The sequence below is a fragment of the Caloenas nicobarica genome, chromosome 21 (genome assembly GCF_036013445.1).
Source record: "Caloenas nicobarica isolate bCalNic1 chromosome 21, bCalNic1.hap1, whole genome shotgun sequence".
Taxonomy (NCBI): domain Eukaryota; kingdom Metazoa; phylum Chordata; class Aves; order Columbiformes; family Columbidae; genus Caloenas; species Caloenas nicobarica.
Genome location: NC_088265.1, coordinates 4,757,788 through 4,771,110, shown reverse-complemented (window position 1 = coordinate 4,771,110; position 13,323 = coordinate 4,757,788). Strand labels below are relative to the sequence as shown.

General features: G+C 46.8%; 2 protein-coding genes across 4 annotated transcripts in view; both read right to left on the bottom strand.

The window, feature by feature from the left end:
• The window catches only part of LZTR1 (leucine zipper like post translational regulator 1), a 33,036-nt gene extending 27,581 nt beyond the window's left edge, over nucleotides 1-5,455 (bottom strand). For all 3 annotated transcript variants that reach the window (XM_065649485.1, XM_065649486.1, XM_065649487.1), the window contains exons 1-7: nucleotides 5,269-5,455; nucleotides 5,132-5,194; nucleotides 4,971-5,027; nucleotides 3,912-3,991; nucleotides 3,427-3,535; nucleotides 1,894-1,977; nucleotides 375-432 (exon numbers count right to left, since the gene is read on the bottom strand). In XM_065649485.1, the coding sequence (XP_065505557.1) occupies nucleotides 375-432; nucleotides 1,894-1,977; nucleotides 3,427-3,535; nucleotides 3,912-3,991; nucleotides 4,971-5,027; nucleotides 5,132-5,194; nucleotides 5,269-5,444 (627 nt within the window). In that variant the 5' untranslated portion in view covers nucleotides 5,445-5,455. The remainder of the gene's footprint in view (nucleotides 1-374; nucleotides 433-1,893; nucleotides 1,978-3,426; nucleotides 3,536-3,911; nucleotides 3,992-4,970; nucleotides 5,028-5,131; nucleotides 5,195-5,268) is intronic.
• Nucleotides 5,456-7,709: 2,254 nt separating this feature from the next.
• IPO9 (importin 9) overlaps nucleotides 7,710-13,323 on the bottom strand; it is a 33,198-nt gene continuing 27,584 nt past the window's right edge. The window contains exons 20-24 of the mRNA XM_065649352.1: nucleotides 12,459-12,592; nucleotides 11,304-11,423; nucleotides 10,843-10,944; nucleotides 10,013-10,089; nucleotides 7,710-9,457 (exon numbers count right to left, since the gene is read on the bottom strand). Coding sequence (XP_065505424.1) covers nucleotides 9,347-9,457; nucleotides 10,013-10,089; nucleotides 10,843-10,944; nucleotides 11,304-11,423; nucleotides 12,459-12,592 — 544 coding nt within the window. The 3' untranslated portion in view covers nucleotides 7,710-9,346. The remainder of the gene's footprint in view (nucleotides 9,458-10,012; nucleotides 10,090-10,842; nucleotides 10,945-11,303; nucleotides 11,424-12,458; nucleotides 12,593-13,323) is intronic.

The following is a 13,323-nucleotide window of genomic DNA, read 5'->3' as shown; positions in this document are numbered from 1 at the left end:
ACAGAGCACAGACAAGCAAGTCCCTGTAAATCTGGCTACAAACGCAGGGCTTATACGTCTGCACAGACTAATTCTCCCACGGATGAAAAGGCTGAGAGGCCACATTTCTAAAGCCCCTGATAGCGTGAGGATCAGGACTCTGATCGCGGGCAGCCTGGATTTGGTTCACAGACTCACAAACAGAAACCACACTTTCACATATGCTTGGTTTTCCAAATATATACAAAAAATCAAACGTGAACTGTTTCTTTTCAGCTGTGTGACAAGTGCATTCTGAAGAGTGAGCAGTATAATCCAGCACAGGAAATTTTCAATAATTGTGCATGAAAACCAAAAGGAAATTGTATGTGTTAGTTCAAATGAAAGCTTCTTACCTCGTCCCAGCACGTTAGCTCTCTGTCCTGCAGGCCAATTGTCCACATGTCGTTTAACCTGTGTGATAACACAACAAATGCTTGCTTTGAAACAGTTTATTTTTGGTAAATTTTAGCTACGGAGTTGAGAGGTCAGAGATCCTGTTTTATCAGCATTCCATCTCCTGCACAGGAAGAATCTCCTACATCCACTAGCCAAAAAGAAACATTAGAATCTTTTTATCCTATACCTAAATTTCATACTGCCCCCCAAGCTTACTTTAGCATTTTGCTGCTTACAGCTATACCACAGTTAACAGTTACACGCAGCAACTCTGCCTGGAGCTTAAGGATTTGAGCTATTTAATCTTCCGGATTTTTACAGAAATATCCCTTATTACCCTGCTGACCCCTGAGACTGACCACAGGGATTATTTACGTGGCGAATCCCACCTCAAACACACAAAAAGAGGACGAAGCGGGTAACACATCACCGACTACTGCGGAGCTGACTGTGCTTCTCCCAGGACGAGTTACTCACAGACAACTACAGCTGCTTCTTTTGTTCGAATCTGCCCGGAGGCTCATGTTCCACAAAAAGACATTTTTAACACGATTAGACATATTTAACATAAATTAGACAGCTCCTCTCACCCAATCCCTTCCTCCAGCTACCCAGGGTCCCTGGGGAGCTCCCTAAGCTGGAACCGAGCGATTCCACAGTCACACATCTTCCTCCAGTTCCTCCTCCAGAAATAAAGAAAAGATCCCATCTGTTTTGCCAATTAACAGCAGTTCTCCCGCAGACTCTGAGGAGCTGATAACTTTTCTGCAGATTCTCCTCAAAAGAGGAGGCGACTCAGCACGTCGAGGCAGCTCCTAGTTTGTGACAACCTCTGTGTGCTCTCACGATGTGAATATTGTGCATCGACATAAAATACGTCTCAAGTTCCTCAAGACAGAAGAAAATTCGGTGTTCAGTACTGATTCTTCCCTGGCAAACAGCAAATGCAAAGACGTGATACCTGGGACAAAGCACCAGACCCTCTCTGACTTCTCAGGACCGCTCATTTCCAGTCTTTTCCCATCCAAAACCTTCAACCTAAATAATATCACATATTTTCAGAGAAAAAGCTGACACGCCGTTCTTGGTTCTGCCATACGACCTCACAGAAAACCCACACTTTGTTCTACAAGTCTTCAGCAACATCAGAAGGCCCGTGGCGGGTACCTATCTTCTGAGAAATGCTCATTTGCCCAGTTTCAAAGATCATTTAGAGCCTTTACAAGCAAGAAGGGTGTGAAATCATACACCCGTAGCCACTCTGAGTCACTGGATTTTTAGGTTTTATAGTCACACTTATATGAACATGAACTGGTCAATTGTACAAAACATAATGCTCAACAACAGGCTGGGTTTTGCAAAGCTCCGGTGATGTGTTTAAATCGCTTGGTACATGAAAACAACTCTCCGGAGGTGAACAGTGAGGGATCAGGGTCTGACAAAAGCATCCAAGGAGAGAGTGACCCCCGCACGTACCGCGCGTTGCCGTCGTATCCCGCAAAGATCCACAGCTTGTCGCTGTACACCGTGGCGCCGTGAGCCGATCTCGCGACTGGCAACCTGCGATTGAGAAAATTCAGAAAAAAAATGTCTTAAATCACCTGCAGAGGTGCCGTGAGGATCTGCACGACAGCTAAAATGCCACGGAAGAAGAACAAAGTCCCCTCCAAGCCAAGAAATCGTTTCTCACACATCCTCAAAACACACAGCAAGCCTCTGAAGGGCATGTTTTGGAACTTTACACTTTGATTCCTTCATTAGAGAAAAACTAATGCATATGGAAAAAAAAAGAAAAAAAAGAAAAAATAAACAACTAATTCCTTGCCAGGCCTCAAATACGGTGAAGCATTTTATGGAAAGCAGCTAAATAATGGGACAATTAATAGCACTATCATTACGACAAAATGACAATCCACGCGTACTATAAAAATCTCACGTATGTTTTCCACACACTAAGAAGGTGGAACACACAAATGAGACCCAGGCCAGAGCTCCCAATGCTTATTTGGGAATGGTTAGTGGGGCGTTCCTGAGACGCAGTGCCCACAATAAAAGATTTCTCCTCCTTAATTTTTGTTGTTTTTACTAAATCAGCCAAGAGCTGCTGAAGAAAATGTCACGTTGGCTTGTTAGAGGTCACTTGTGCAGTACACACACGCCTAACTGCAGGGAAAGACAAGGACATGTGCACTCGAATTTGTAAAATATGAATATGAATTACCCTCTGAAATGTAGAATAACCGGAAGGAGAAATTACTAATGTGGTCTATGTTCTAAAATATAACAGGAACAGTAACTCAAGAATGGATTGGGTATTTCTCATCCCTTTCTACAAATCACAATAATAAATGTTCCCTTCCCTCCCCCCACTAATATCAGCATTTCAGAAACTTCAAATACGTAACAAACTGCCTGTAAAGACACAGTATGTCCCATATGTGGGTGTAGTAAACATTAAGTAGCTGGGTATCATGGACAACATCCCGAAATGTGCTCAAAGTCCACTTTAAAAAATAATGCATTCCTGGGTTTGATTTGGTCTTGGAAAGCTGAACCTCAGAAACCTGTATTCAAACATTCATCATCACCTCATGCAGCTGCTTCTGCATTTATTTGCGTGAACACACACCACCTTAAGGCGCTTCAAGTGTATGCTTGAAGAGCACCCCAAGAAAGTCAAACTTTATTCAGAAAAGAATGGGTAGATTTAACTACAAATAAGCTTCAAATTGGTTTCTGACAAAAAAAATTGAAACTATGAGGGATCAACAAATCTCATGCTGCCCTTGAAAAAGAAACAACTCCAAACAAAAAATTTCCTGTGTTGCCATCCTTTCTGTCACAGAAATTAAACATGAAGAAAGGATTTTGGTCAAATTTCCAATGCAGCACACTTGGGAATGGAGGCCTTACAAAAATAATCCTGCAATTCTAACTGTGCTGTTTTAAATGTTCGCTGAGTTTGCTCAAGTCCCCTTGGAGAGCTGGGTAACGGCACCCGGTCCTCACCTTCCTTCAGTCTTCCACTCTGTCCACTGCCCAGTCGCAAACTTATATTCAAAGAGATCGTTTTTATTCTTCAGGTTGGAATTGGAATAAATGTCTCCAGTGTAGCCACCTGGGCAGCAACAATTCCATTAGATGCAAACACAACAAAGTACACACACTTCTAGCCAGTGTATTAGAAGAAAAGTTTAGATCGCACAAAGAGAAGGTATTTGAGTAATGCACTATTACAGGTGGGAGATTTCTCCTCCACTCCTACCCCTAAAGAAACACTACGGCAATAAGTTTCGAGTCTTCTTTACTTTAGAGAAAACAGCAAAAGCATGTCCAAGCTAAAGCTGAAATCACAGTCAGCCATGAAAAATACTGGATTTGCCACTGAATACGGTCTTTTGACACTTCCTAAAAATATCTCATTCTTCTTTCAGAACAATACCAGCACGTTTATCATTCCAAGCACGCACGGCTGGAATCTGCTGCTGTCTTACCGAACACAAACATGCTGCTGCCGTAGACCACAGCTGAGTGGTGATACCGCGGTGCCGGCGGGGTCCCCGTGGTAAAAGCCCTGCACAACACGGAGAAGAACAGCAATCAGACACCCTTGTCGTGCTGCAGGCACTCAAAGCTATTATGCAAATTCAAAAAAGAAACAATTATTAAAAGTTGGTCTGCTGTTCCTGAGTTGTTTTTGCACATTTTAGTTTCTTAATTATGCTAAGATTTTATGACAGACTCAGCGCTGTAAGCATAAATGGTTACTAACACGATGCCGCTGAAATCTGTTTGTTTGGCAGAGGTGGCAAATGAGGCACAGGTAAGAGAACATGACTGCACAGTCCAGAGCAAAACAGCAAAGCAATGACACCTGTGAGTCCCCCGGCACCTCTCCTGCCCTGAGAGGCTGCAGCAGCCCATTCCTGCCGCCCAAACATCCTTCCAGCAGCATCGCGGGGTGCAGGGACAGTGGCAGCCCATGGCTCTGTGTCCATCGCTGCGTGCCCAGCGTCCCCTCTCTGGCAGGAGCTGTGCGGGGACACTGGGTCACTCCCTGACAGCGCAGTTGCACCCCAGGTTTGCAGAGGGCGGCTGTGACAGCACTTGGGTGGGGGGTGAGAAGGCTGAGAGGGATCTGATCAATGGGATCAATATCTCAGGGTGGGTGGCAGAGGATGGAGCAGACTCTGTTCAGTGGCGCCCAACGCCAGGGTGAGGGGCAACGGGCACAGACTGAAACACAGGAGGGTCCATCTGAACAGGAGGAGAAACTTCTTTGCTGGGAGGTGCCAGAGCCTGGGCCAGGCTGCCCAGAGCGGGTGTGGAGTCTCCTGCTCTGAGACATTCAAACCCGCCTGGACCGACCTGTGGGATCTGCTCTGGTGACCCTGCGTGAGCAGGGCTGGGCTGGGGATCTACAGAGGTCCTGCAACCCAACCAGCCTGGGGTTCTGTGACACTCTGGCAGCGCCCCGGCTTTTACACCCGGATCCTGAGGAAGGATGAGGCACCTCCCGGCAGCCCGGGCCGGGCACGCCCTGCGCTGCCCACCTGCACCACGAACAGTCCTTCACGTCGAAGCGCAGCAGGTCGTTCAGCATCGTCTTCCTGAGGGGAGGAACGGGAGAGGCGGCTGAGCGGGGCCGGGGAGCCGGCGGGGGGCAGCCCCGGCCCCTCAGCCCCCGCTCCCCCCAGGCCCGCCCCGGCCTTACCCGTTGTCCCCGCCGAACACGTAGATGGCGTCCCGGTAGGCCACCACGGTGTGCTTGCTGCGCCTGCGGGCGGCACAGAGCCGGTCAGCGGCCGCCGGGACACCCGCGCCCCCCTCCCCATCCCGCCCGCCGCTCACCGGGCCCCCACGAACTCGTCGCAGGGCGGGAGGCGGCGCCACCGGTGCACGGTCTCGAAGGGCCCGAAGTTGAGGGTGAGGTACTCGACGCTGTCCGAGCAGCTGTGGTCGAAATCCACGCTCGGAGCCACCTTGGAGCGCCCGGCACCGCCCGCCGGGCTCCCGGCCGCCGCCATGGCCCGCCCGGCGTGGCTGCGGGGACTACAACTCCCGGCGTGCCCCGCGCCCAGCGCTCCCGCCGTGCCCGGCTGCCCCGCCTGGACTACAGCCCCCAGCATGCACCGCTCCGAGGGGAGGGCGCCGCGGGAGCAGCCGGCGGCGCTGCGGAGCGGAAGGTCGCAGGTTCGAGGCCCGCGCCCGGCGTGGCGGAGCAGGGCCTGTGGCGGCTGCACCGAGCAGACACCGGGGCCGCCCTGCAAAACACCGGGGCCGCCCTGCAAGACTCCGAAGCCAGACAGGTTTGCGCATTAAAAGAGTTTATTTGTTAATACAAAAAAACAAACTAAGAGCAATACTCGTGAATACGCATAAAGTCTCATTCCAAAGTCACAGCTGAGCTATTGACTAGTTAAATAATTGTCCGTGGCTAGCGGAGCCTCACGCCGTTCCAGCAAGGTGACACCCAGCGTGCAAAACACCATCACTCAAGGTGACACCTGGCGTGCAAAACACCATCACTCAAGGTGACACCCGGCGTGCAAAACACCATCACTCAAGGTGACACCCGGCGTGCAAAACACCGTCGGCTCATCCCCGTGCAGGGGCTGCAAACAGCACACGCGTGTGCCAGCCACCGACGGCAGCAACGGCACATGCCCAAGGCTGCGCAGTACCTGCATCCCACCCTTCAGTTTTAATTTAACAGGGAGTTTTCATTTCCTAACATGGTGTTAGCAACTATTAGTCCGCTGTTGAGAAGAAACTAAACAAGAGGAGCGTGATACGCTGTGGAGCACTCAGAATTTTGTCAGGAGGAAGAACAGGAAGAAGGCAAAAGGGCAAAGGAGTTAGATCAGTCTGAGCACAGAGGGAAGAGGCAGAGGTTCTCCGAACCATCTCCCTTGTGCGCTGTCACTCACACCCTCTCTGGCCTCTCCCAAGGGGAAGCTTGAGTCACAGTATTTCTTGCCAAAAAGCATCCCACACACCGTGAGGTTGCTTGCAATCGTGTTCTGCACAGCAACGCTGCTCCTGTGCCCAGCACCGCCAGGGCCGGTCCCAAACTCCGCACCCTGTCCCAGCTCCCGCGCAGCAGCACTGGGAGCAGCCAGGCTGCACTGGAGCTGGAGCTGCAGAGCACCCGTCCCCAAAAGCCACTTATTCCCCAATCTGTCCCATATCACCAGCTACACTCCCGGAAAAGCCATCAATATCTGCAAAGCAAAGAGCGGTTTCCAACCACGCTAAGGAGCTCCAACAGGAGCTCAACCAGACACCAGCCCATCTGCTTTTGGGACCTCGCAATCCCAAACCTTTGAATTTCTCAGTTCAGTATGAGGAATGGTATCAGTAGTACTGGGTTACTCTCATTTTTTTATCATAGAATCAGAGAACATTTTGGTTGGAAGAGACTCTCAGGATCATCAAGTCCAACCGTTCCCCCACCCCTGGCACTGCCCCATGTCCTGAGAACCTCATGTCCGTCTGTCCAACCCCTCCAGGGATGGTGACTCCACCACTGCCCTGGGCAGCCTGTTCCAATGCCCCACAGCCCTTTGGGGAAGAAATTGTTCCCCAGATCCAACCTCAACCTCCCCTGGCGCAACTTGAGGCCGTTTCCTCTGCTCCTGGCGCTTGTTCCTGGGGAGCAGAGCCCGACCCCCCCTGGCTCCAAGCTCCTTTCAGGCAGGTCAGAGATCAGAAGGTCTCCCCTCAGCTCCTGTTCTCCAGGCTGAACCCCCAGCTCCCTCAGCCGCTCCCATCACACTTGTGCTCCATGGTCTTGTTTAAACCCACCATCCAACTTAACTAAAACCAGCACCACTAAGGCTCACACCAGCCAACGCCTCGCAGCCCTGAACTCGCTCCATTTACAACTGACACCCTAAGACACCCCAGGATGCTTCCAGATGTTTGGTGGTCACTTACCTCCAAGAAGGGGTGACTGGTTTTCAGCCTGGCTGCCAACACACGGGGCAAAGAGATGGTCCAGGCTCTGCCCAGGCCTGCGCCCGGTCCCTGGGGACCCTCGCTCGCCCCTGCACAGCTCACACCAGCACGGCCACCCGCTGCTAGTTGGGTTTCCTCAGGACACTGCGCTGGTTTAACTCGTTGGCCCTTTTCAGTGAAAGCTGAGAGAGACAAACGTCCCAAAGCAAAATTCCTAATAGATTTAAAAAACAAAATTAAAAACTGATGGCTAGGTAGGAGACAGAACCACAGCATTCCCACTGAAGAGAAGGCCGTGGCACAAAGTTTAATTACGTATTTTCATACACTGGAGAATCCACAGGGAAGAAAGATACCGCGACACAGCTGCATGGAAACTTCTGATCGGAGCTTATGCCTTAATCAGACACGCGTACAAAAATCAAGCTTCGGATTCTGCTTCTCGTAGAGCGATTCATACAAACTCAGTGAGAACTCGAGGGGTCCCAGTCTGCAGTGAACGTTCTGCCGTTCCAGGCACACGGTGAGAGGCTGGGCTGGGAGCAAGGTCTGCTGCACAATTCAGGGTTATTTCTGCATTTTCCCCACACATGCTAAACAAATTGTGCCATTTTCATCTGTTAAAAAGTTAATTTATTACCCCCTCCTGATAAAAAAAGTGAAAAGCTAAACTCTGTTAGACCAGCAAGATACAGAATTACTCCAGCTCTTTGGAGGTTTTTAGATACAACTTCAAAGCGTATTATTCCACAAAGGAACAGCAAGTACCTTTCTTAAGAAAGGAAACTCTATAACGGGTCAGCCTTTTTCTTTTAAGCAGATGTATCCATCACAGGACTCCCTTTCTGTCCAGATGACTCCTGCGAAATACCTCAACACCCTCCAGCAGCACATACAGAAAGTTTCCTAAGGAGAAATGTGTCTTTTAAAAGTGGCTTCAGGAAACAAGTGCAAGTTCCTTTTAAATCTGTTTTATGAGAAGGATACTAATGTACATTTTAATAGTTTTATTTTCATCTTCCCCAAGGGGGGACAAAAGGCAGAGAGGTGTTGTGAGATACATCACGCCCTTCTTATGGGTAAATCAATTTGCAAATGTTATTTTACCACTCTTTAAAAATACACACAGGAGGGTGAAGGAAGCCAAGTAGTTCAGAGTGGCTGTCACAGAGCAATATGTTAAATACAATTGGGTTTGAATCCCCTAAAAATTGTGGCTCCTTGTGTGCCATAAAACCCAAAGTCTTTAGTAGCCACGTGCCACAGGAACAGAAATTTAAGTGGCAGGTGCCTCTGAGCATGTGCACACCAGAGCATTAAAGAACAGCAGATGTGAGCGACAAAGCCCCATCCACACCACGCCAGAAGATATGCATTCAGTTTTATTGTTTCAGCTTCCCATACAAACTCCTGGAAACAGGTTCCATACCATTCAGGCATCTCTGATAAAAGAGTCTATAGTTCTATAAAAAGAAGTCACGCTGTAAGATCAAGATATTTACCCTGTATGTGTTACGTGAGCGCGAAGAGGAACAACCTTCCAATTTCTCAAGATACATCCAAGCAATCTGTAAGTGACCCAATTCCTTTCTCTGTCCAACTGTGCTGTGGGAAACTCAGTTAAGTGCCTCTTCACAGGTAGAGACAGTTTGCTTTTAAAAATATTAAGGATACATTTTTTTTTAAATCTTTAAGAACTTCCTGGAAAGTTACTGTGGAAAATGAAAGTGCTCCCATGGTGAGACCAATGTGCAAAGCTCTACAGACTTCTGTCCTTGCTGCTTTCTTAGTATTCCTTCCCTTAGCAGATTCACGTTAAGATGAGGCTCAACACATCGCAACGAGGGCGTCATCCACCTGTAACGGGCAGGCAGACACTGGAAAATGTTTTATGTTTAATCATAAAACGTGGAATAAGCCAAAAAAAAAAAATTGTTCGGATATGATCGGGATGGTCTCTCGAGTGGGTTTAGATACCGATGGCCTGCAACACTCGCTTTTCGTTCTCGTTGAGGTGGTCTGAAAACATTGCGTAGCAGGGCTGCTGTGCAAACTGGCAGAGGAAGTCGGTGAGATAGGCCTGCAAGGACAGAGACCCCGTCAGCATCACGGAAATTCTGTTTCACGTATCAAAAGATGAACCTCAACATGCACTAAGTGAGACAAAGGGGCTGAAGAGCACAGAGAAGCCATGGGCGGCAGCACAGGCCAATAAACGGCTGCCAGGGGTGGTAAAAACCAGGAGCAAAGTGTCACCCAGGGCTGGGGCTGGATGGGAGCATTGCCCAGTGGGAGATGAAATTCTGTCCTGTTCCATCTCCAACCTACTTCTGACTTCAGCAAATAGCTGTGAAGCCGATGGGTAGAGAAGTCTCATCTCCCTCCATTCAAAACGTTTTGTTCATTCACATTTCATGTTTTATGATTAAACATTTCCAAGTTACAGATAAGGAAAAATAGCTCCAGGCATTGTTGGGATACTCAGCACTTTCTGAAGTGATTTCAGTGAACTGAGTACATTTGGGACAACAATCAATAACTGGTGGTTACAGTTTTGTTAAAGTACAACACAGAAAAATTTAATTTATAAAGAATGATAGGAACCTGATTTTAAAAACTCATTTTAGAGCATCACCTGGAGATCTATTTGGTAAAGAGGGTCCTTTAATGCATCTGGATCGTCCTCTTCATCGTCTTCATAGTAATCCTCATCTGTCAGAGCCAAATCAGCAGGTTTTAACATCAAACAGGGCAAAATACCTCGGAAGTGTTCTATAAAACTACTGTTGAAATCCAAGGATCCAAAAAGAAATAGTTTCAGCACTGCTGGGTAAGAAAATGTATATCTGGAATGTTCTCTCCTTAAGTTCAGATGATTAGAAAACACAACACCCCAGAACAAGATGGGTCCCACTGGAAGTCTCGAGGGTGACAAGCAGGTTCGTTAGTTACACGCAGTATTATCTTACGCCTTAACCTTAAGTCAGGGTGACATTTGCAATCCTGTGCTAAGTAGTTTCCCTTTTGTATTTGCCTGTAAGGTTTTCTCTTCCAAGACTATATGCAAACTGGAAAGCAGAGAAAGGAGATATTATACTTGCTCCGGCTTTATGCAGCTATTGTTTCTCAAGATCACTCCACAAACGAGCTCATCCACTGCTACGACACTGTTATTCCACAGTCACATCTATGTCTTTAAGCATCTATTTTCTCTTTAGAAATGCACAAACCCCACAGCAACGTGAAGCCTACGCAGCATTTGAAAAATGCAGCTGTTTAATCATGGTGTTATTCAGAGACATGTCCCTCTCTTACAGAAAAACGTCCATATTCAAAATCCCAGTTAATATTTCCTTCCCCTTGCCTGCAGTCTCTGATGAGCTTCTGTCAAGGAAAGAAAACTTGGACTGGGATGTCATTTGCACTATTTTCACTTTGAGTAAGCACTTTAAAGCTGTAACTTACCATACTTGTTTGTGGAAAGAATATCTGATAAGAACTGTCCTGCTAAGCCTTCATCTTCATCCTCATCCTCGTCCTGATCCTCCCACATGTCATTCAAATCATCTGCGTAGGAAAAAAAAAAAATCTAGAAATAAAGAAAATCTAAGAGGTCTGGTGTGTCGATCACTGTCCAGGGACAGCAGCTGCAGGGCGGGATGCCCAAGGCAGGCAAACCAGATACACCAAAAAAAGGATAATTTGATTGGCATACGGTCAGATCGCATCTTCCAAACTGGCCCAAAATAATTTTCAAGTTTAATAACACACAACGCTGATTTTACCCCTTGGATCACTATTTAAGCCTTTGTAATTACAGGTATACCATCTATTACTGTGAGTTTCTTATTACTAGAAACGCTTCTGAAGAGATTACAGAGTAGATTTAAGCCACGCAAAGAAGAAAAACAAACCCAGTATTTTACCTTGGCTCCAATCTGCAGTTGTCTGTCTAGATGCATTTGCTTCCATTGCATTAGAGAGTTCATTTATTATTAGTTTTAAGATTTTTACTAACAAAGGAATGTTTGTCCAGCGTTCAGGATCTGTAAGAGAAAAAAAAAATATATTTGTGCTGCTTTGAATAAAAAGTTATGAAAAACAGGCCCTTTTTTGTGGTTGTTTTTGCTAGCAATTACTGTTCTGGCTAGACAACAGCCGAGTTTGTTGGATCTGGGCTGTTTGCTGGGGGTTTTTAAGCAAAAAATAATAAGGTAGCAGGTGTTTTGTGACCACAATTCACCTCTGAAACTCCTAGTGCTTTCCCCTACTTATTTCCTTTACTAAGTGTTATTGCATCACTGCAAATTCCCTGAGCCTACGAGAGCTGAGGGCTCCAGGAGCAGCGACTGCCCCAATGGGGCTCCAGTTTGGACCAGTACGGTCGTCACGTCCTATCCCACAACCATTTGTGCACAAGCTCCGGCTCAGCAAGTTGCAGAGCCAAGGATGTGACTGAGTGCTGAGGACATGGGCTCCCCAGCATCTTCCCCTCGGGGGCTCAGTCCCCAAAAAAACCAAAAACGCCCAGTGTTCTCCATGATTTAATATATGAACCTGTATAATCTCCAATCAAGGCTTTTGGCTTCAGCCGATTAAAAATAAGACACGTCTTACGCAGGAGACTGGCCAAGCTTTCCTTAAAAGTGATCTCTTAACTTCTTGAAATCCTTGCAGGTATTTGTGAAAGTCTATCTCATTTTAAAAAAATACTTCTTTTTAAAATCTCTGCATTCACTAAACACACATTCCTCCCAGAGCAGCTACCAGGCATCATGCAATTATCAATTCTCATTAGATGGAACAGGAGGACGCAAAGTAGCAGCGAATAACACCCTATCCCGTAATCACCTCATCCACTTCTATTAACTCAGAGACATCAAGAGTCTTCCAAATCAGTCCTTGGCAGAATTAAAGCAAATATTGAATACATTAAGTACATGATTAGCTCTAGAAACCAACATGCACTTTCTGCAGGAAATATCTCCCACCGCTTTGTGTGATCTGCAAGATCTATTTTACAGCCTTTCACAGCACCTACTAACAGGAAAAAAGTTAAAACCAGCAAAATGATTACTTACTTTTGGCCGACTTTGATCGTGTTCGTATTCCCTCATCCATATTAAATATTTCTTCTCCCTTTACCCTGATGTCCTGAAGTCGTTTGTCGTCTGTGTTGATGCCATACTGAAGGAGTTTACACAGCGCTACAGAGCTGGGGAGCAGAGAACACGGAAATTACAGATGAGGATGTCCCTAAACTGCCCGGCTTTCTCCGGGATCTGTTAACAGGAAACACATCTCCAGAGCAAACATTCCGATTCCCTTTTTTCTACACTTTTGCCAGGAACGAGCATTACAGATTTTTCCTATTTCTCCTGCTTTATGTCAGCATCCAAATCGAGACTCATTTCCTGACCTGCACAGTAAAACAAGAACTGACAAAGCTCTGGCTAAAATGCTACTGAGCAGTGCTTACATACATTACATACATTAAAAGTTTCTCCAGTCCAGAAGGGCCACGAGGTTAAACACACTCCTGAAACATCCCGTGAAGATGAAGATGGAACTAAGAGGAAAGCAGTGGCAAGAAAGTAGTAATTTGGTTCATCTGCAGCCATGAACATCTCTTTACTTTTCTCCAGTCTCAAAGCTCTTTTTCACTTCTGCTTCTCCACAGCTCAGTTACTCTTCAGACCTCCCAGCTTGTTCCCTCAGTATCTTCATGTGTTCGTTCATCATTCACAAACTTCCATTTTAAACATCCTTTTTCTTGTTATTTATTTCACAGGCTATTTTGACTGCCTTGTAACAATAAGACAGCAATGCATGCTAAGAAGTGAGTTAACAGCTGGTGAGGTCCCTAAGAGTGGTCTGTTAGGCTTCACATTTCCAGAGAAAAATCAAAGGCAGCAGCTGCCGCAAAATTTAAATTAATACAGAGCA